Consider the following 23,226-nt stretch of genomic DNA (forward strand, 5'->3'; position numbering starts at 1 on the left):
TTCCTACCCAGACCCGTAGCCAGAAAATTCTCGTGGGAGGGGCCCCACGGTAAAAAATTTTGGATGGAGGGGCCCCCCCTCTGGTGGCCCCCACTCTCTCCACTGCCCCTTCTCTGGTGGCCCTGCCCCCCTCTGCGCAGCACCTCCCCCTCCCTCCCACCGACCTACTCACCAACCCAGCAACGGTAAAGAGTGGGCTCCTGGGGCTTCCCGAAACCAGAAGTGAGGGGGAGCGAAGTCTTCTCTCGCAGCCTCTTCGAAGGATAAGAAACCGCACCAGCCGGGAGAGAACAGGGGCTGGGAAAAGGAGGGGCCATAAAGGTCCAGGGGGGTTGGGTGGGGGGCCATTCCCCCCAGCCCCCCGTGGCTACGGGCCTGTTCCTACCCCTCATTTATAGACCCCTGTCGATGAGCTGATTGGTGGGGGTCTTTAAATGGGAGGGGGAGGCAGATTGGCCTTCTGCCCTTGACCACCTAGCGGGGAGGTGGCAGAAACAGCCCCAGTCTCTCTCCCATTTAAAGACCACCCCCATTGGAAGCAGGGATGAGGCATGGGGGGGGGCTAGCCTGGGGCAGCAAAAACCCAGTGCAGCTCCCCCTCCATCGGCCTGTGGAAAAATTGTCTTCCACGGAACCAGTCCCTGGTGGAAGCCACTGCTCTAGTCCATAGCTCAGGGGTGTTGGACTCATTTGTTATGGGGGCCGGATCTGACGTAAATGAGACCTTGTCGGGCCAGGCCGTGTGTGTCATGAAATGTAACGCCTGATAGCAGAGATATAAACTTCATAAAGGACACAGACAAACACGATTAAAGATTTTTAAAAACTTAAAATAAAACATGATTAATACATTTGCACTTGTTGGTCCTTATGCTGCTTTCTTTGTATCTCTCCCATGGGATCCAGGGAACCGGGCAAAGGAAGCTCTGGCTCTTTCCTTCCTTCCTTTCTTCCCCAGAGGACCAGGAGGGAGTGGGGCCTCAGAAGGAAGAGAGGCTCGGCTCAGTAGCTCTGCTGTGAGATTGAGAGAGCCTGGCAAAGCAAGCTCTCCCTCCCCCCCCTTCCTCCCCAAGGGAAGAGCCTCAGCCAATGGAGAAAATAGAGGCTTTGCTCTGTAGCTCCTATGTGATTGAGCAAGCCTAGTAAAGTAAGCTGTGATACAGAAGGAAGCAAGAGAGAGGGAGAAGGAAACAGATGACAGCCAGTTGCTCGGGGACCTGATAGGAGTCCCCAGGGGCCTTATTCGACCCCGGGGCCGCATGTTTGACACCCCTGCCATAGCTGGTCTGTCGAAAGTTTTGAATCCTGGCTGCTTTTCGATTGCGGCAGTCACTTGGGGAGAAAGAGAGCTTTTCTTTTTCTTTTTTAGTTTTTGTTTTGCTTTATCTCTGAAGTGGTAACTGCTTCTGGATTCCCCCCTCTTAGTCCAGGGAGCAAGAGGAGCTGGAAGAGGCGCTGGAAGTGGAGCGGCAGGAGAACGAGCAGCGGCGGCTTCTCATCCAAAAGGAAGAGCAAATGCAGCAGATGCTGAAAAGGAAGAACAAGCAGGAGCTCCTGGATAAACTGGTACGTAACGAGGAGGGTGACTCCCACCGCCTCTCCCATCTCTCCCTTTTTTGGGGGGGACAATAATAAAATTTATTTATCCTTTACATAAAATAATTACAAAGTGTCAAGCAATTTACCATACATCAAATCTGACATAAGGAAATCACAGTAAACAAGGACAAAATAATACAGATAAAAAATAGATCAGCTTTTTGTAGAAGAAGAAGAGCAGATTTATAGCCCACCCTTCTCTCTGAATGAGAGACTCAGAGCGGCTTACAATCTCCTATATCTTCTCCTCCCACAACAGACACCCTGTGAGGTAGATGAAGATATTGGATTTATATCCCGCCCTCCACTCCGAAGAATCTCAGAGCGGCTCACAATCTCCTTTCCCTTCCTCCCCCACAACAGACACCCTGTGAGGTGGGTGGGGCTGAGAGGGCTCTTACAGAAGCTGCCCTTTCAAGGACAACTCCTGCGAGAGCTATGGCTGACCCAAGGCCATGCTAGCAGGTGCAAGTGGAGGAGTGGGGAATCAAACCCGGTTCTCCCAGATAAGAGTCTGCACACTTAACCACTGCACCAAACTGGCTCTCTTATAAACTTTATAAAAGACACAGACAAACACAATTAAATATTTTTTGTAAAAGAAACCTTGAAATAAAACATGCTTAAAACATTAGCACTTGGTCTTAAAGGTGCTTTCTTTGTATCTCTCCCATGGGATCCAGGGAACGGGGCAAAGGAAGCTCTGGCTCTTTCCTTCCTTCCCCAGGGGACCAGGAGCGGGAGGAGCCTCAGCCAATAGAACGAAGAAAGGCTCTGCTGTGCGATTGAGAGAGCCCGGGAAAGCAAGCTCTCCCTCCCCCCTTCCTCCGTCAGGGAGGAGCCTCAGCCAATGGAGAAAATAAAGACTTTGCTCTGTAGTTCCTGTGCAACTGAGCAAGCCTTGCAAAGCAAGCTTTTATGCAGAAGGAAGCAAGAGAGAGGGAGAAGATGACAGCCAATTACTCGGGGGCCTGATAGGAGCCCTCTGAGGGCCTGATTCGGCCCCCAAGCCACATGTTTGACACCCCTGCCAAAGGGTTCAGTTTAGTTGAGTTTATTAAATTTATACCCCGCCCTCCCCACCAAGGCGGCTCACAACATTAATCATAATAACAATAAAAGACTAACACATTGGTACCTCATATTAATAAAATCGGTTAATTAATAAAACAATTTAAAGCAGTTGATGCTAATAACATTTCGGTGTTATTCAGTTACGATGACGTCAGTACTTCCTGGATTCCTCCTGCTGTTGTAGGTCTCAAAGGTCAGTCGAAAGCAAGCCGGAAGAGTATGGTCTTATAGACCTTGCGGAACTGGGTGAGGTCCCGCAAGGCCCTAACCTCTTCCGGCAGCTGGTTCCACCAGTAGGGGGCTGCTACTGAGAAGGCGGGATCCCTGGTAGTCGTCAGTCTCGCCTCTTTTGGCCCGGGGATCACTGAAAAATGTTGAGACCCTGATTTTAGTACTCTCTGGGGAACGTGTGGGGACAGACCGTCCCTCAGGTAGGCAGGTCCTCGACCATATGTTGTTGAGGCAAGGTAAGAACAGAGGTGGCTTGCCAGTGGCTGACTCTGCGTAGCAACCTTAGATTTCCTCAGTGGTCTCCTATCGAAGTAATAACCAGAGCTTGACTCTGCTTAGCTTCTGAGATCAGATGAGATCGGGCTAGGTGGGGTCACCCAGATCAAGGCAAGAGGCGTCAACAGATGGTTGGCCTTTGCCAGTTTGGTGTAGTGGTTAAGTGTGCAGACTCTTATCTGGGAGAACCGGGTTTGATTCCCCACTCCTCCACTTGCACCTGCTGGAATGGCCTTGGGTCAGCCATAGCTCTGGCAGAGGTTGTCCTTGAAAGGGCAGCTGCTGTGAGAGCCCTCTCCAGCCCCACCCACCTCACAGGGTGTCTGTTGTGGGGGGAGAAGATATAGGAGATTGTAAGCTGCTCTGAGTCTCTGATTCAGGGAGAAGGGCGGGGTATAAATCTCCAATTCTTCTTCTTCTTCTGCGTAGCAACCCTGGACTTCCTTGGAGGTCTCCCATCCAAATACTAATCCAGGGCTGATCTTGCTTAGCTTCTGAGACCTGATGAGATCGGGTTAGCCTGGGGCATCCGTATTAGCCCCAAACACATACGGAGGTGGTTTGCTGTTGCCAGCCTCTGCGTAGCAACCCTGGATGCTCCTTGGTGGTCTCCCATCCAAATGCTTCACCAGGGCTGATCATGTTTTAGCTTCTGAGATCTGATGAGATCGGGTTAGCCTGGGCCATCTGTATCAGCCGCAAAGACATACGGAGGTGGTTTGCTGTTGCCTGCCTCTGCATAGCAACCTTGGATGTCCTTGGTGGTCTCCCATCCAAATACTTAACCAGGGCTGACCCTGTTTAGCTTCCGAGACCTTATGAGATTGGGTTAGCCTGATCCATCCATTTTAGTCCCAAAGACATACAGGGGTGGTTTGCTGTTGCCTGCCTCTGCGTAGCAACCCTGGGCTTCCTTGGAGGTCTCCCATCCAAATTCTTAACCAGGGCTGACCGTGTTTAACTTCTGAGATTGAGCTATTTGGGCCACCCTTGTCAGGGCAAAATGGTGGTAGAAAGTGCCATCGGGTGGCCGCTGACTTATCGCTCCCCGTTTCCAAGGCAAATGATTTCCGAGGTGGTTTGGCATTGCCTGCCTCTACGTCATGACTGCAGCATTCCTTGGAGGTCTCTCAACCAGGGCTTTTTTTTGTTGAAAAAGGCCAGTGGAAACTCAGTGAAAATGTAGTACAATTGTACCAGCCAAAGAATAAACGCACCCGTCGGCAATAAATTAGAAAAATGCTCCTAAATAGTCAAGAATTCTAATCTCTAACCTGATATGTCTTCCCAACTCAACCCCCCTTCCCCACCAGCCTTACATCTCCTTAGCTTTTGTCTTTCCAACAGCAAGGAGCTGGTGGGCCCACTCTTGTTCACATTCCATTTCCTCCCTAAGAACATAGAAAGATCCCTGCTGGACCAGACCAGTGGTCCATCTAGTCCAGTATCCTGTCTCACATTGGGACAACCAGTTCTTTTGAAGGGTGAACAAAAGATCACAGAGACTGAGGTCTTTGTAAGAATATCAGAAAAACGCTGTGGATCAGACCAGAGGTCCATCTAGTCCAGCATCCTGTCTCACTCAGTGGACAGCCAGTTCCTCTGGAGGGTCAAACAACAGGGCATAGAGGCCGAGGCCCTCAGTAGAACATCAAATGAGCCCTGTTGGTTCAGACCAGTGGTCCACCTAGTCCAGCATCCTGTCTCGCACAGTGGCCAACCAGTTCCTCTGGAGAGCCAACAACAGAGCTTAGAGACTGAGGCCTTCATTAGAACATCAGAAGAGCCCTGCTGGTTCAGACTAGTGGTCCACCTAGTCCAGCATCCTGTCTCACTCAGTGGCCAACCAGTTCCTCTGGAGAGCCAACAACAGAGCTTAGAGACTGAGGCCTTCATTAGAACATCAGAAGAGCCCTGCTGGTTCAGACCAGTGGTCCACCTAGTCCAGCATCCTGTCTCACACAGTGGCCAACCAGTTTCTCTGGAGAGCCAACAACAGCGCATAGATGCCGAGGCCTTCATTAGAACATCAGAAGAGCCCTGCTGGTTCAGACCAGTGGTCCATCTAGTCCAGCATCCTGTCTCACACAGTGGCCAACCAATTCCTCTGGAGAGCCAATATCAGAGCTTAGAGGCCGAGGCCTTCATTAGAACATCAGAAGAGCCCTGCTGGTTCAGACCAGTGGTCCACCTAGTACAGCATCCTGTCTCCCACAGTGGCCATTCAGTTCCTCTGGAGAGCCAATATCAGAGCTTAGAGGCCGAGGCCTTCATTAGAACATCAGAAGAGCCCTGCTGGTTCAGACCAGTGGTCCACTTAGTCCAGCGTCCTGTCTCACACAGTGGCCAACCCGTTCCTCTGGAGAGACAACAACAGGGCATAGAGGCTGAGGCCTTCATAAGAACATCAGAAGAGCCCTGCTGGTTCAGACCAGTGGTCCATCTAGTCCAGCATCCTGTCTCACACAGTGGCCAACCAGTTCCTCTGGAGAGCCAATAACAGAGCTTAGAGGCCGAGGCCTTCATCAGAACATCAGAAGAGCCCTGCTGGATCAGCACAGTGGTCCATCTAGTCCAGCATCCTGTCTAACACAGTGACCAACCAGTTCTTCTGAAAGACCAAGAACAGGACAGAGAGTGTTTCGTCTTCCCCTGATGTTGCTTCCCAGCTCTGGGATTCATTCTCCTTATTGATAGTTCCCCTTTGAGTTTGGGGTTGACGCACTGGTGTTGTTGAACGACTGGATCTTATGAATCGGAAGGGGGAAGGTGAGACCTCACTTGAGCTCTAGCATCATGTCCCAGTGGGGCTCGTGTGCTCTTTCTCCCCCCGCCCCCGCAATGACAGCTGTGATAAAAAGACCTTTGGGGTATGCGTATATAACTGTGAGATATATTTCTCGCAGCTGCTTTGCTGCTGCTGTTCATTTCTTTCACGTCGTTCTCCGTTGTCGTCTGTCCATAAGTTTTCACTTTCCATTTACCCGCTCCCGACACAGCCCTATAGGGCTGTTGTTAAGAGGCGGCCAGCTGTACTCCGGCTTAGCTTCCCCTCTGGATACTTATTATAGATTTTTATGATCCTGTCCCATTGAATAGGTAATTTATTTCTAACTTCCTTTCCCCTCCCGCCTCCCTATGGGAAGGATGAGTACCTGCACTCCTTCATCTGATCCTGAGGGAAACTGAGGGAGATCGGGTGTCAGGTGATTTAAGAGCTGGTTTTACAGCACTGGGAGCTATATGAAGGAGGTCTCAGTGGGGAGCAAGAGCCCTGTGTACCTTTTACTGGATTCTTTTAGGAGACAGGGTGTTTCATATTTCCCCACCGCCACCCCTAGGCCTTGGTCAGTCAACTTTCCCTCTGTTGACAGAGCAAGAGAGTAGAGCTGTAGCCCAGACAGCTGCAATGATTTTGCTTTTTCTTTCTTTTTTGTGAAGTGCGCAATTGCTTTTTACTGGTCCTTATGCTCTGTGTTCTTGGTGCTTGGGAGGGACAACAGTGGGAGGGCTTCTAGTGTCCTGGCCTCACTGATGGACCTCCTGATGGCGCCTGGTTTTTTGGGCCACAGTGTGACACAGAGTGTTGGACTGGATGGGCCATTGGCCTGATCAAGCTAGGCTTCTCTTATGTTCTCTTGTTCAAGAATTATAACTAACAGTTGTTTAAACGATTATCCAACTGCAAGTTAGATTTTGAGTTTTCTCTTCTGTTTCTGAATTAAGGGCTTTTGCACTAGCAGCTAAGGTGACTGTAGAAGTCCTTCTGAGTGGGCTTTAGGAACACTTTGTACCAAAGTGGGGGAAGCCGTTGGTCATTGTTTATATATATATATATATATATATATATATATATATATATATATATATATGTATGTATGTGTGTACATATATGTACATACAAATATATATGTATATAGATATGTATATACACACATATACACACACACACATACACACACACATATATGTGTGTGTGCACATGTGTATATATATATATTTATATATTTGTGTGTATATATATATAGAGCCCCGTGGCGCAGAATGGTAAAGCTGCAGTGCTGTAGTCCTAAGCTCTGCTCATGACCTGAGTTTGATCCCTGGCGGTAGCTGAGTTTTCAGATAGCCGGCCCCAGGTTGACTCAGCCTTCCATCCTTCCGAGGTCGGTAAAATGAGGACCCAGCTTGCTGGGGGAAAAGCGTAGATGACTGGGGAAGGCAATGGCAAACCACCCCGTAAAAAATCTGCCGTGAAAACATTGCGAAAGCAACGTCACCCCAGAGTCGGAAACGACTGGTGCTTGCACAGGGGACCTTTTCTTCCTTATATAGATATAGATATATAGATCTATAGATATAGATATAGAGATATAGATATATATACACATACACAGAGGACATTTTTTGTAGGAAAAGCCCAGCAGTCACATCCTCTGATGTCACCCTTGTTTTGCATAGGGAGAGGTGTTTTGCATGGGGAGAGATGTTTCCAGTATTGTGCAGGGGGTTGGACTAGATGTTCCTGGAGGTCCCTTCCAACTCTATGATCCTATGGAAAGGCCAGGTGTTTTAGCCTAGCATCTAAATGCCAACAGGATAGGCACCAGGTGGTCCTTGAGGTACAAGGGTGTTCCAAAGGTGATTGTATCAGCACCAAGAAGCATCCCTGGAGTCTCTAGTTGAAAGGGTCAAGAGAACCACTGCCCATCAAGAGGAGACAATATTAATCTTGATAGACCAATGGCATGAGACATATTGATCTGCCAAGATTTCCTTCAGAACTCTTAGAGCAGGGGTGTCAAACATGCAGTTCGGGAGCCGAATCAGGCCCTTGGAGGGCTCCTATCAGGCCCTCAAGCAATTGGCTGTCATCTGCTTTCTCCCTCTCTCTTGCGTCCTCCTGCATCACAGCTTGCTTTGCAAGGCTTGCTCAATTGCACAGGAGCTACAGCGCAAAACCTCTATTTTCTCCATTGGAGAGGAGGGGGGGGGGGAGGAATAGCTTGCTTTGCCAGGCTCTCAATTGCACAGCAGAGCTACTGAGCCAAGCCTCTCTTCCTTCTATTGGCTGAATCTCCTCTCCCTCCTGGTCCCCTGGGGAAGGAAGGAAAGAGCCAGAGCTTCCTTTGCCCAGTTCCCTGGATCCCATGGGAGAAATACAAAGAAAGCATCTTTAAGACCAATGAGTGCTAATGTTTTAAGCATGTTTTAAGTTTAAAACATATATATTTGTGTTCGTCTGTGTTCTTTATAAAAATTATATCTCTGCTGCCTAATCTTAAATAGGAAAACACATGGCCAGGCCCGACATGGCTCGGCCCAACCCGTTATGGCCTGACCCAACAGGGTCTCATTTGTGTCAGATCTGGCCCTCATAACGAATGAGTTCGACACCCCCGTCTTAGAGCAACAAAGCACTTGGAACAACATGAGCGAACGTCTGTAGCTCAGCAGTGAGCAATGGCGCAAGGCCAAGCTAGGCTTTGTGGTGCATAGGTACCAAAATTAACAATACGCAGAAAAGCAGGGGGGCCTTGGTGTAGGTCAACACAATATTGCAAAACTGGTCACAGAGGAAAACAGTACTACTATAAATATCCCAATGAATTTTAATGTAATATATTAATTTGTATCTTTGCATTTTTTTTGACACGTTTTACTTTTTTTTGACACGTTTTACTTGTTCTTTGAAATATTTCTAGAGGTTACAAATCACCTTTCTCGTATCATGCAAAGTACAACGGCCATTGGCTGTCATACACAACTAAAGAACACACGTGCCAATAGTCCTAAGTTGTTCCAACAGGTGGAGCACTTATTCGAAAAGAGTCCCAACTTTGGAGTTGTTGAAAGTCCAGTTTTGGAGCTGTTGTTGCTCCGATATAGTGCATTTCGGATGTCTTCATCAATAGCCAAACATAGGGCACTTTTGCATGTGCTAAATCATGCACTTTCAATCCACTATCAGTGCACTTTCCAACAGGATTTTGCCAGTTCACACAGTAAAATCTAGTTGCAAAGTGGATTGGATGTGGATTGAAAGTGCATTCTTAAGGGAGTGTGGAAAACACCCATAATCTTCAAGGCCTGAATTAATGTCCATACATCTTATTCTAAATGTTAGCAATCTGCAGGGGTGGAATTCTAGCAGGAGCTCCTTTGCATATTAGGCCACACACCCCTGATGTAGCCAATCCTCCAAAAGCTTACAAGGTTCTTTTTTGTAAGCCTTTGGAGGATTGGCTGTATCAGGGGTGTGTGGCTTAATATACAAAGGAGCTCCTGCTAGAATTCCATCCCTGGCCATCAGTAAAAGCATCAGGCTTGTAGGGATTCCATGGAGTTGCCAGGGTTCCACTAACAACATGGCTAAGACAATACTTGCCTCAGAATGAGATGTATGGACATGAATTAATGTAGGAATTTCGTATGTTGCTTTTACTGAATATACCCAATTTCCCTCCAGTGTTTATATGAACATAGTGTAATTTGTCATCTGATTATGGCTACTCTGAATAATTAGGCTTACCTGGTGCCCACTAATGGTGGGTAAACTCTTGGTAATTGTTGTCTACACCTGCCAACACTCATCTCGTTGACCGGCAGAAGTAGGGCAAAATGGTGAGGGGTGGTGTCTTTGCTGCTGCATGATGACATCATTTTTGGTGCGATCCTGAAGTACCAGCATCACATCGGGATCAATGGTCCCTCTAAGCTGTGGAGTCTTGTGAGCAAAAATTCTACCTGGTGAGCTCCTGACATTCAAGAAGAAGAAGAAGATATTGGATTTATATCCCGCCCTCCACTCTGAAGAGTCTCAGAGCGGCTCACAAACTCCTTTACCTTTCTCCCGCACAACAGACACCCTGTGAGGTAGATGAAGATATTGGATTTATATCCCGCCCTCCACTCCGAAGAGTCTCAGAGCGCCTCACAATCTCCTTTAGCTTCCTCCCCCACAACAGACACCCTGTGAGGTAGATGAAGATATTGGATTTATATCCCACCCTCCACTCCAAAGAGTCCCAGAGCGCCTCACAATCTCCTTTACCTTCCTCCCCCACAACAGACATCCTGTGAGGTAGATGAAGATATTGGATTTATATCCCGCCCTCCACTCCGAAGAGTCTCAGAGCGGCTCACAATCTCCTTTACCTTCCTCCCCCACAACAGACACCCTGTGAGGTAGATGAAGATATTGGATTTATATCCCGCCCTCCACTCTGAAGAGTCTCAGAGTGGCTCACAATCTCCTTTACCTTCCTTCCCCACAACAGACACCCTGTGAGGTGGGTGGGGCTGGAGAGGGCTCTCTCAGAAGCTGCCCTTTCAAGGACAACCTCTGCCAGAGCTATGGCTGACCCAAGGCCATTCTAGAAGGTGCAAGTGGAGGAGTGGGGAATCAAACCCGGTTCTCCCAGATAAGAGTCCACACACTTAACCACTATACCAAACTGGCTCTCAAGTGGTGAGCTCCTGCAGAAATTAGTGTGCTCTGGGGCCATCCTTCCTGAGCTAAGACAAAAATGTGTGAGCTAGCTCACGCTAACTCAGCTTAAAGGGAACACTGAGTGGGATGATACTGTAGCACTTGCCCAGAAACTGCTTAGAATTTGGGGGTGACTGTTAGAGCGTCTGCCCAGTGAGATGTTGGCACTTCTGGGTAGTTCCATAAGCGGTTTCAGTGCATGGCGCTGAACTCCTTTGCATATTAGGCCACCCCCTCCGATGTAGCCAATCCTCCAAGAGCTAGGCAGGGGGCAGGGCGGAGTATGGCGCAAAGGGCGGGCGACCGGCATGGGTGGGGGAGGGAGGCGATTGTGCTGGGAGGGAAGCGCCCCTGGGAGTCGGCGCCCTAGTTCGCCGACTCCCATGCACCGGCACTAACTGCCTTAGAGGGATAAACAAGGTTCAAAAGAAGAAGATATTGGATTTATATCCCGCCTTATACTCTGAATCTCAGAGTCTCAGAGCAGTCACAATCTCCTTTACCTTGCTCCCCCTGTGAAGTAGGTGGGGCTGAGAGAGCCCTCACAGCAGCTGCCCTTTCAAGGACAACTCCTATGAGAGCTCTGGCTGACCCAAGACCATTCCAGCAGCTGCAAGTGGAGAAGCGAGGAATCCAACCCAGTTCTCCCAGATAAGAGTCAGCACTCTTAACCACTACACCAAACTGGCTGTCTATGTGATAAGTGAGCGAAATTTTGATCTGAGTATGACTGAGCAGCAGAAGTGGAACCCAAAGTCTCCTGACGGTTGTCCTTAGCTGGAACATTCCACGGGATTGGCAATACAATTTTTTTTTCTTCAGTAAACGGGAGCATACAGTGCGAGGCCACGTCTCCCTTGATCTCAAACAGCAGGAGAGGGATAGACGGTGGAGGCACTCGCCCAACAGACCGTGTCTCGAACCTGGTCTGGCTGTGAAGGTCAGCTGGTAACAGCTCCACTGCTAAGTTCATTTCATTTAATGGCTTACATTGGTCGGGGAGGCAGGAGTAGGGAATCGCACTGAGTCACCCAAGTGTTTTCAACTTGGCTCTCCGTGCCCTTTTAATTTAGGCAGGCGGACGTTGTTTTCTGACACAGCAGTTGGTTTTTACTGGAAATCCATTTTGCCAGATGGCTTGCGAAAAAGAGAGAGCAGTTATAAATAATCTTTACGACATGACCAAAATAGGTAACTTAATGAGGCTGGTGCGTGCGTGGCTACTAAACATACCTGCGTTATGTTGCTAATGGCAGAAAGGTAAAGCGAAGGGCAGGAGGTGTACGCGAGGTTGTTTGTGTGTAAGGTCCATTTCAGAGTTTCAGCCACAATTCAACAAAAGCAGGGTTTTTTTTAAAATAAAGCAATGTTTCTGAAAGCCTTACGTTAATAGACAGGGGTTGCCCGCGTTCTTCTGAAGCGTATACTGCCGCTCTGACATAGCGATGCTTAAATTGTGGTGTAGTTCTGTTTATTTTTAAAACGTTCTGGTTTTAAAAGCAGTGCTTGAATTATGTACCTTCGATATTCCTTTAACATGTTCTCTCTGCCTGGAAATAATAACAAACAGCTGTCTTTGTTGACTTGGGATGAATTTAGCGGTTTAAAATATCTGTATCCCATCTTTCCAAAGTGTTCAAGACAGCTCACGGACATTTAAAAAAATAATAATGAACAGAGCATTAACCAGGACAGAAACCTAGCAAGCTGTAGAACATTTTAAATGTAGTAGCGAAGTTTTCCATGTTTGTGCTCATATGCTGAACAACAGTTCTAAAAGCTATTGTCTAAAAAAATCAGGATGCAGGAATGCAAGAGAACTATTTGGATGTGAGTTTTTTTCGTAACATCAGGGCTACCACTGAGAAGGCCATGCGCCTCATTGTAGGTGTTCTCCTTGGATTAAGGGATTCTAGAGTTATTACCACTGGGACCTCAACATGTACATTGGCTCTGGAGAGGAGAGTTACCTTCCTGTCCATGCCATACCACCAGACAGAGGAACTGGTTGGCCCCTGTGTGAGACAGGATGCTGGACTAGGTTGACCACTGGGCGGATCCAGCAGGGCTCTTCTGATGCCCTAATGAAGGCCTCAGCCTCTATGTCCTGTTGGCTTTTCAGAGGAATTGGCTGGCCGCTGTGTGAGACAGGAGGCTGGACTGGATGGACCCTCACATTGGTGTGATCCAGCAGGGCTCTTCTGATGTTCTCAAGAAGGCTCCTATCTATATGCTGTGTTGTTGTCCCTCCAGTGGAACTGGTTGGCCACTCTTTGAGACAAGATGGACCACTGGTCTGATCCAGCAGGGCTCTTGTTATGTGCTAATGAAGGCCTCGGCCTCAATGCCCTGTTGTTGGCCCTCCAGAGGAACTGGTTGGCCACTGAGTGAGACAGGATGCAGGAATAGGTGGACCACTGGTCTGATCCAGAAGGGCTATTCTTACATTCTTGTTCTTAAATGTTACCCAGAAACTACCCCTATCCCTTCCATTTTGAATACTTCTCAGGATTTCCCTTTGGCCATGTGGGCTTGAAACTTTGCTGTTTCAGTTAAAATTCAGTTTTCGAATGCCCCAGCTTCCTCTGGATCAGCTGGACTCTGTGTTGTGGCACCTTATCGACAGTCTGCAGCTGTTAGATCTGCTTCCTCACCTGCCTCTGGATATTTCTTTCAGAAAGCAGCGCTGACAGTAGAAAAGCAAGACAATGATCTCCAGGTCATCTACATATCATGATTACATAGTGTCTATGAAATAACCTAATGGGGAGATGGTAGTCTTTGGAGAAGCTTGATCCAGGTAGGCTTGAAACTCAACATCAGAAAAACTAAGATCATGGCATCTGGCCCCATCACCCCTTGGCAAATAGAAGAGGAAGACGTGGAAGTTGTGACAGACTTCACATTTCTGGGATCCAAGATCACTGCAGATGGTGACTGTAGCCATGAAATTAAAAGACGTTTGCTCCTTGGGAGGACAGCTATGGCGAACCTGGGCGGTATAATAAAAAGTAGAGACATCACCCTGCCAACAAAAGTCCGTATAGTCAAAACGATGGTATTCCCAGTAGTAATGTATGGCTGTGAGAGCTGGACCATAAGGAAGGCCGAGCGCAGAAGAATAGATGCTTTTGAGCTGTGGTGCTGGAGAAGACTCTGGAGAGACCCTTGGACTGCAAGAAGATCAAATCAGTCAGTCCTAAGGCAAATGTAGCCATGAAATTATAAAATGTTTGTTCCTTGGGAGGACAGCTATGGTGAATCTGGGCAGTATAATAAAAAGTAGAGACATCACCCTGCCAACAAAAGTCCGTATAGTCAAAACGATGGTATTCCCAGTAGTAATGTATGGCTGTGAGAGCTGGATCATAAGGAAGGCCGAGCGCAGAAGAATAAATGCTTTTGAGCTGTGGTGCTGGAGAAGACTCTGGAGAGACCCTTGGACTGCAAGAAGATCAAATCAGTCAGTCCTAAGGCAAATGTAGCCATGAAATTATAAAATGTTTGTTCCTTGGGAGGACAGCTATGGTGAATCTGGGCAGTATAATAAAAAGTAGAGACATCACCCTGCCAACAAAAGTCCGTATAGTCAAAGCGATGGTATGCCCAGTAGTAATGTATGGCTGTGTGAGCTGGATCATAAAGAAGGCGGAGCGCAGAAGAATAGATGCTTTTGAGCTGTGGTGCTGGAGAAGACTCTTGAGAGTCCCTTGGACTGCAAGAAGATCCAATCAGTCTGTCCTAAGGGAAATCAACCCAGACTGTTCCCTGGACGGTCAGATGCTGAAGCTGAAACTCAAATACTTTGGCCACCAAATGAGAAGGGAGCACTCCCTGGAGAAGATCCTGATGCTGGAGAAGACAGAAGGCAAAAGAAGAGCCGCTCTGAGACTCTGATTCAGAGAGAAGGGCGGGGTATAAATCTGCAATTCTTCTACACTAGAATCCTAGAATCAGCAGAGGGACACAGATGGTTTTTGCCATTGCCTGACTCTGCGTAGTACCTCTGCGCTTCCTGGGTGGTCCTGCCATCCAAATACTGACCAGGGCCGACCCTGCTTAGCTTTTGAGAGCCAGCTTGGTGCAGTGGTTAAGTGTGCAGACTCTTATCTGGGAGAACCACGTTTGATTCCCCACTCCTCCACCTGCAGTTGCTGAAATGGCCTTGGGTCAGCCACAGCTCTCTTAGGAATTGTCCTTGAAAGGGCAGCTTCTGTCAGTGCTCTCTCAACCCCACCCACCTCACAGGGTGTCTGTTGTGGGGGGAGAAGATGAAGGCGATTGTAAGCCGCTCTGAGACTCTGATTCAGAGTGAAGGGAGGGGTATAAATCTGCAATTCTTCTTCTTGACATCATCACAGACCAAAAGGAGACTGTCTACATTGCACTGTATCATCTTCCCTTTTTGCTGCATGCTCTCTGATTGGATAAGATTGCCCATGTGGCTAGGTCAGAGTGGAAAAAGCTAGAACAAGAAGGACAAATGGCACCAAAGCAAGCAGCCGTTAGGGAGACAGTGGCACCAAACAGCAATGGAAATGTGAATATTCACATTGTTGAAAGTGTTTGCCAAGACATAGTTCTTTTCCCCTGACATGGCTATTTTTGTCTTAAAAACTAATGGTGGGAAATATATAGTGTGCCATTCTTAGGAAGGCAGTGTGAAAACCACTCTTTTGTGCATATTCATGGTCCTTTTTTTGGTGGGGGGAGTTCAAAGGCTTCCATATTCTAAAATAGAGTCCAGTAGCCAGGAAACCGTGACTTTTGTCAATCAATGTTTCCTGGGCAGCCCGCAGACTAAAAATAAGATTTTGTATCTTCCTTTATTCTCAGTGAGACAGTGAAGGGCATCTGAGGGTTCATGAGTCATTCTGTTAGGGAGGGGCTAGAACATCTGCTGGTATGCCAGAGGTCTTGGGTTCAATCCCCAGCACCTCCAGTTGAAGGGACCAGGCAGTGAGAAGTGATGTGAAAAACCTCTGCCTGAGATCCCGGAGAGTCACTGCCAAGTCTGGGTAGACCATACCGACCTTAAGGATTTAAGAAGAGTCCTGCTGGATCAGATCAGTGGACCATCGTATCCCGCATCCTCTCTCACAGGGTGGTGGCCAGAGCTCAGAGGTCAAGGCCACTGTTCCCTCTACGCTGAGTTAGCGTGAGCCAGCTCACAGACTTTTGACCTCCAGCTCACACTTTTTTGTCTTCGCTCAAGAAGGATGACCCCAGAGCGCAATCTATCTATCTATCTATCTATCTATCTATCTATCTATCTATCTATCTATCTATCTATCTATCTATCTATCTATCTATCTATCTATCTATCTATCTATCTATCTATCATCTATCTATCTATCATCTATCTATCTATCTATCTATCTATCTATCTATCTATCTATCTATCTATCTATCTATCATCTATCTATCATCTATCTATCTATCTATCTATCTATCTATCTATCTATCTATCATCTATCTATCTATCTCTCTATCTATCATCTATCTATCTATCTATCTATCTATCTATCTATCATCTATCTATCTATCTATCTATCTATCTATCTATCTATCTATCATCTATCTATCTATCTCTCTATCTATCATCTATCTATCTATCTATCTATCTATCTATCTATCTATCTCTCTATCTATCATCTATCTATCTATCTATCTATCTATCTATCATCTATCTATCTATCTCTCTATCTATCATCTATCTATCTATCTATCTATCTATCTATCTATCTATCTATCATCTATCTATCTATCTATCTATCTATCTATCTATCTATCTATCTATCTATCTATCATCTATCTATCTATCTATCTATCTATCTATCATCTATCTATCTATCATCTATCTATCTATCTATCTATCTATCTATCTATCTATCATCTATCTATCTATCTATCTATCTATCTATCTATCTATCATCTATCTATCTATCATCTATCTATCTATCTATCTATCTATCTATCTATCTATCTATCTATCATCTATCTATCTATCTATCTATCTATCTATCATCTATCTATCTATCTATCTATCATCTATCTATCTATCTATCTATCTATCATCTATCTATCTATCTATCTATCTATCTATCTATCTATCTATCTATCTATCTATCTATCATCTATCTATCTATCTATCTATCTATCTATCATCTATCTATCTATCTATCTATCTATCTATCATCTATCTATCATCTATCTATCTATCTATCTATCTATCTATCTATCTATCTATCATCTATCTATCTATCTATCTATCTATCTATCTATCTATCTATCTATCTATCATCTATCTATCTATCTATCTATCTATCTATCTATCATCTATCTATCTATCTATCTATCTATCATCTATCTATCATCTATCTATCATCTATCTATCTATCTATCTATCTATCTATCTATCTATCTATCATCTATCTATCTATCATCTATCTATCTATCTATCATCTATCTATCTATCTATCTATCATCTATCTATCATCTATCTATCATCTATCTATCTATCTATCTATCTATCTATCTATCTATCTATCTATCTATCTATCATCTATCTATCTATCTATCATCTATCTATCTATCTATCTATCTATCTATCTATCTATCTATCTATCTATCATCTATCTATCATCTATCTATCTATCTATCATCTATCTATCTATCTATCATCTATCTATCTATCTATCTATCTATCTATCTATCTATCATCTATCTATCTATCTATCTATCTATCTATCTATCTATCATCTATCTATCTATCTATCTATCTATCTATCTATCTATCTATCTATCTATCTATCTATCTATCTATCTATCTATCATCTATCTATCATCTATCTATCTATCTATCTATCTATCTATCTATCTATCTATCATCTATCTATCTATCTATCTATCTATCTATCTATCTATCTATCTATCATCTATCTATCTATCTATCTATCATCTATCTATCTATCTATCTATCTATCTATCTATCTATCTATCTATCTATCTATCTATCTATCATCTATCTATCTATCTATCTATCTATCTATCTATCTATCTATCTATCTATCTATCTATCTATCTATCTATCTATCTATCATCTATCTATCTATCTATCTATCTATCTATCATCTATCTATCTATCTATCTATCTATCTATCTATCTATCTATCTATCTATCTATCTATCTATCTATCTATCTATCTATCTATCTATCTATCTATCTATCTATCTATCTATCTATCTATCATCTATCTATCTATCTATCTATCTATCATCTATCTATCATCTATCTATCTATCTATCTATCTATCATCTATCTATCTATCTATCTATCTATCTATCTATCTATCTATCTATCTATCTATCTATCTATCTATCTATCTATCTATCTATCTATCTATCTATCTATCTATCTATCTATCTATCTATCTATCATCTATCTATCATCTATCTATCTATCTATCTATCTATCTATCTATCTATCTATCTATCTATCTATCTATCTATCTATCTATCTATCTATCTATCTATCTATCTATCTATCTATCTATCTATCTATCTATCTATCTATCATCTATCTATCATCTATCTATCATCTATCTATCTATCTATCTATCTATCTATCTATCTATCTATCTATCTATCTATCTATCATCTATCTATCTATCTATCATCTATCTATCTATCTATCTATCTATCTATCTATCTATCTATCATCTATCTATCATCTATCTATCTATCTATCTATCATCTATCTATCTATCTATCTATCTATCTATCTATCTATCTATCTATCATCTATCTATCTATCTATCTATCATCTATCTATCTATCTATCTATCTATCTATCTATCTATCTATCTATCTATCTATCTATCTATCTATCTATCTATCTATCATCTATCTATCATCTATCTATCATCTATCTATCTATCTATCTATCTATCTATCTATCTATCTATCTATCTATCATCTATCTATCTATCTATCTATCTATCTATCTATCATCTATCTATCTATCTATCATCTATCTATCTATCTATCTATCTATCTATCTATCTATCTATCTATCTATCTATCTATCTATCTATCTATCTATCTATCTATCTATCTATCTATCTATCTATCTATCTATCTATCATCTATCTATCTATCATCTATCTATCTATCTATCTATCATCTATCTATCTATCATCTATCTATCTATCTATCTATCTATCATCTATCTATCTATCTATCTATCTATCTATCATCTATCTATCTATCTATCTATCATCTATCTATCTATCATCTATCTATCTATCTATCTATCTATCTATCTATCTATCTATCTATCTATCTATCTATCATCTATCTATCTATCTATCATCTATCTATCTATCATCTATCTATCTATCATCTATCTATCTATCATCTATCTATCTATCTATCATCTATCTATCTATCTATCTATCATCTATCTATCTATCATCTATCTATCATCTATCTATCTATCTATCTATCTATCTATCTATCTATCTATCTATCTATCTATCTATCTATCTATCTATCTATCTATCTATCATCTATCTATCTATCTATCTATCTATCTATCATCTATCTATCATCTATCTATCTATCATCTATCTATCATCTATCTATCTATCTATCTATCTATCTATCTATCTATCTATCTATCTATCTATCTATCATCTATCTATCATCTATCTATCTATCTATCTATCTATCTATCTATCTATCTATCATCTATCTATCTATCTATCTATCTATCTATCTATCTATCTATCTATCTATCTATCATCTATCTATCTATCATCTATCTATCTATCTATCTATCTATCTATCTATCTATCTATCTATCTATCTATCTATCTATCTATCTATCTATCTATCATCTATCTATCTATCTATCTATCATCTATCTATCTATCATCTATCTATCTATCTATCTATCTATCTATCATCTATCTATCTATCTATCTATCTATCTATCTATCTATCTATCTATCTATCATCTATCTATCATCTATCTATCATCTATCTATCTATCTATCTATCTATCTATCTATCTATCTATCTATCTATCTATCTATCTATCATCTATCTATCATCTATCTATCTATCTATCTATCTATCTATCTATCTATCTATCTATCATCTATCTATCTATCTATCATCTATCTATCTATCTATCTATCTATCTATCTATCTATCATCTATCTATCTATCATCTATCTATCTATCATCTATCTATCTATCTATCTATCTATCTATCTATCTATCTATCTATCTATCTATCTATCTATCTATCTATCTATCATCTATCTATCTATCTATCATCTATCTATCTATCTATCTATCTATCTATCATCTATCTATCTATCTATCTATCTATCTATCATCTATCTATCTATCATCTATCTATCTATCTATCTATCTATCTATCTATCTATCTATCTATCTATCATCTATCTATCTATCTATCTATCTATCATCTATCTATCTATCATCTATCTATCTATCTATCTATCTATCTATCTATCATCTATCTATCTATCATCTATCTATCTATCTATCTATCTATCTATCTATCTATCTATCATCTATCTATCTATCTATCATCTATCTATCTATCTATCTATCTATCTATCATCTATATATCTATCATCTATCTATCATCTATCTATCTATCTATCTATCTATCTATCTATCTATCATCTATCTATCTATCTATCTATCTATCTATCTATCTATCTATCTATCTATCTATCTATCTATCTATCATCTATCTATCTATCTATCATCTATCTATCTATCTATCTATCTATCTATCTATCTATCATCTATCTATCTATCATCTATCTATCTATCTATCTATCTATCTATCTATCTATCTATCATCTATCTATCTATCTATCTATCTATCTATCTATCTATCATCTATCTATCTATCTATCTATCTATCTATCTATCTATCATCTATCTATCATCTATCTATCTATCATCTATCTATCATCTATCTATCATCTATCTATCTATCTATCTATCATCTATCTATCATCTATCTATCTATCTATCTATCTATCTATCTATCTATCTATCTATCATCTATCTATCTATCTATCTATCTATCTATCTATCTATCTATCTATCATCTATCTATCTATCATCTATCTATCTATCTATCTATCTATCTATCTATCTATCTATCTATCTATCTATCATCTATCTATCTATCTATCTATCATCTATCTATCTATCTATCTATCTATCTATCTATCTATCTATCTATCATCTATCTATCTATCTATCTATCTATCTATCATCTATCTATCTATCTATCTATCTATCTATCTATCTATCTATCATCTATCTATCTATCATCTATCTATCTATCTATCTATCTATCTATCTATCTATCATCTATCTATCATCTATCTATCTATCTATCTATCTATCTATCATCTATCTATCTATCTATCTATCTATCTATCTATCTATCATCTATCTATCATCAATCTATCATCTATCTATCTATCTATCTATCTATCTATCTATCTATCTATCTATCTGTCTGTCTGTCTGTCTGTCTGTCTGTCTATCTATCTATCATCTATCTATCTATCTATCTATCATCTATCTATCTATCTATCATCTATCTATCTATCTATCTATCTATCTATCTATCTATCTATCATCTATCTATCATCTATCTATCTATCTATCTATCATCTATCTATCTATCTATCTATCTATCTATCTATCTATCATCTATCTATCTATCTATCATCTATCTATCTATCTATCTATCTATCTATCTATCATCTATCTATCTATCATCTATCTATCTATCATCTATCTATCTATCTATCTATCTATCTATCTATCTATCTATCTATCTATCTATCTATCATCTATCTATCTATCTATCTATCTATCTATCATCTATCTATCTATCTATCATCTATCTATCATCTATCTATCTATCTATCTATCTATCTATCTATCATCTATCTATCTATCTATCTATCTATCATCTATCTATCTATCTATCTATCTATCTATCTATCATCTATCTATCTATCTATCTATCTATCTGTCTGTCTGTCTATCTATCTATCATCTATCTATCTATCTATCTATCTATCTATCTATCTATCTATCTATCTATCTATCTATCTATCATCTATCTATCTATCTATCATCTATCTATCTATCTATCTATCTATCATCTATCTATCTATCTATCTATCATCTATCTATCTATCTATCTATCTATCTATCTATCATCTATCTATCTATCTATCTATCTATCATCTATCTATCTATCTATCTATCTATCTATCTATCTATCTATCTATCATCTATCTATCTATCATCTATCTATCTATCTATCTATCTATCTATCTATCTATCATCTATCTATCTATCTATCTATCTATCTATCTATCTATCTATCTATCTATCTATCTATCTATCTATCTATCATCTATCTATCATCTATCTATCTATCTATCTATCATCTATCTATCTATCTATCTATCTATCTATCTATCTATCTATCTATCTATCATCTATCTATCTATCTATCTATCATCTATCTATCTATCTATCTATCTATCTATCTATCTATCATCTATCTATCTATCTATCTATCTATCTATCATCTATCTATCTATCTATCTATCTATCATCTATCTATCTATCTATCTATCATCTATCTATCTATCTATCTATCTATCTATCTATCTATCTATCTATCATCTATCTATCTATCTATCTATCTATCTATCTATCTATCATCTATCTATCATCTATCTATCTATCTATCTATCTATCTATCTATCTATCTATCTATCTATCATCTATCTATCTATCTATCTATCTATCATCTATCTATCTATCTATCTATCTATCATCTATCTATCATCTATCTATCTATCTATCATCTATCTATCTATCTATCATCTATCTATCTATCTATCTATCTATCTATCATCTATCTATCTATCTATCTATCTATCTATCTATCTATCTATCTATCTATCTATCATCTATCTATCTATCTATCTATCTATCATCTATCTATCATCTATCTATCTATCTATCTATCTATCTATCTATCTATCTATCTATCATCTATCTATCTATCTATCTATCTATCTATCTATCTATCTATCTATCTATCTATCTATCTATCTATCTATCTATCTATCTATCTCTCTATCTCTCTATCTCTCTATCTCTCTATCTCTCTATCTATCTATCTATCTATCTATCTATCTATCTATCTATCTATCTATCTATCTATCTATTGATTTGATTTATATCCCACCCTACCCCACCGAAGCGGGCTCAGGGTGGCTCACAACACAGAGGGTTTCTAACAGTAAAACTCTAATTTTAAATACAATAACAGTTTACATCATTAAAACATTAAAAAAACATTAAAATCAGTACATCAGTCCAACAATATGCTATCTATGACTTCCTTTGATGTTTTGATAGTTTTAGTACCGGTCAGTTATAGGCCAACCGGAAGAGGACTGTCT

The 23,226-nt window shown here is 41.3% G+C and overlaps 1 protein-coding gene across 1 annotated transcript in view; it reads left to right on the forward strand.

Moving 5' to 3' along the window:
* Positions 1-23,226, forward strand: part of MNAT1 (MNAT1 component of CDK activating kinase) — a 213,285-nt gene that overhangs the window by 84,425 nt on the left and 105,634 nt on the right. Inside the window, exon 6 of the mRNA XM_060262868.1 lies at positions 1,426-1,566. Coding sequence (XP_060118851.1) covers positions 1,426-1,566 — 141 coding nt within the window. The remainder of the gene's footprint in view (positions 1-1,425; positions 1,567-23,226) is intronic.

The sequence above is a fragment of the Heteronotia binoei genome, chromosome 21, assembly GCF_032191835.1.
Source record: "Heteronotia binoei isolate CCM8104 ecotype False Entrance Well chromosome 21, APGP_CSIRO_Hbin_v1, whole genome shotgun sequence".
NCBI classification, from domain to species: Eukaryota; Metazoa; Chordata; class Lepidosauria; order Squamata; family Gekkonidae; genus Heteronotia; species Heteronotia binoei.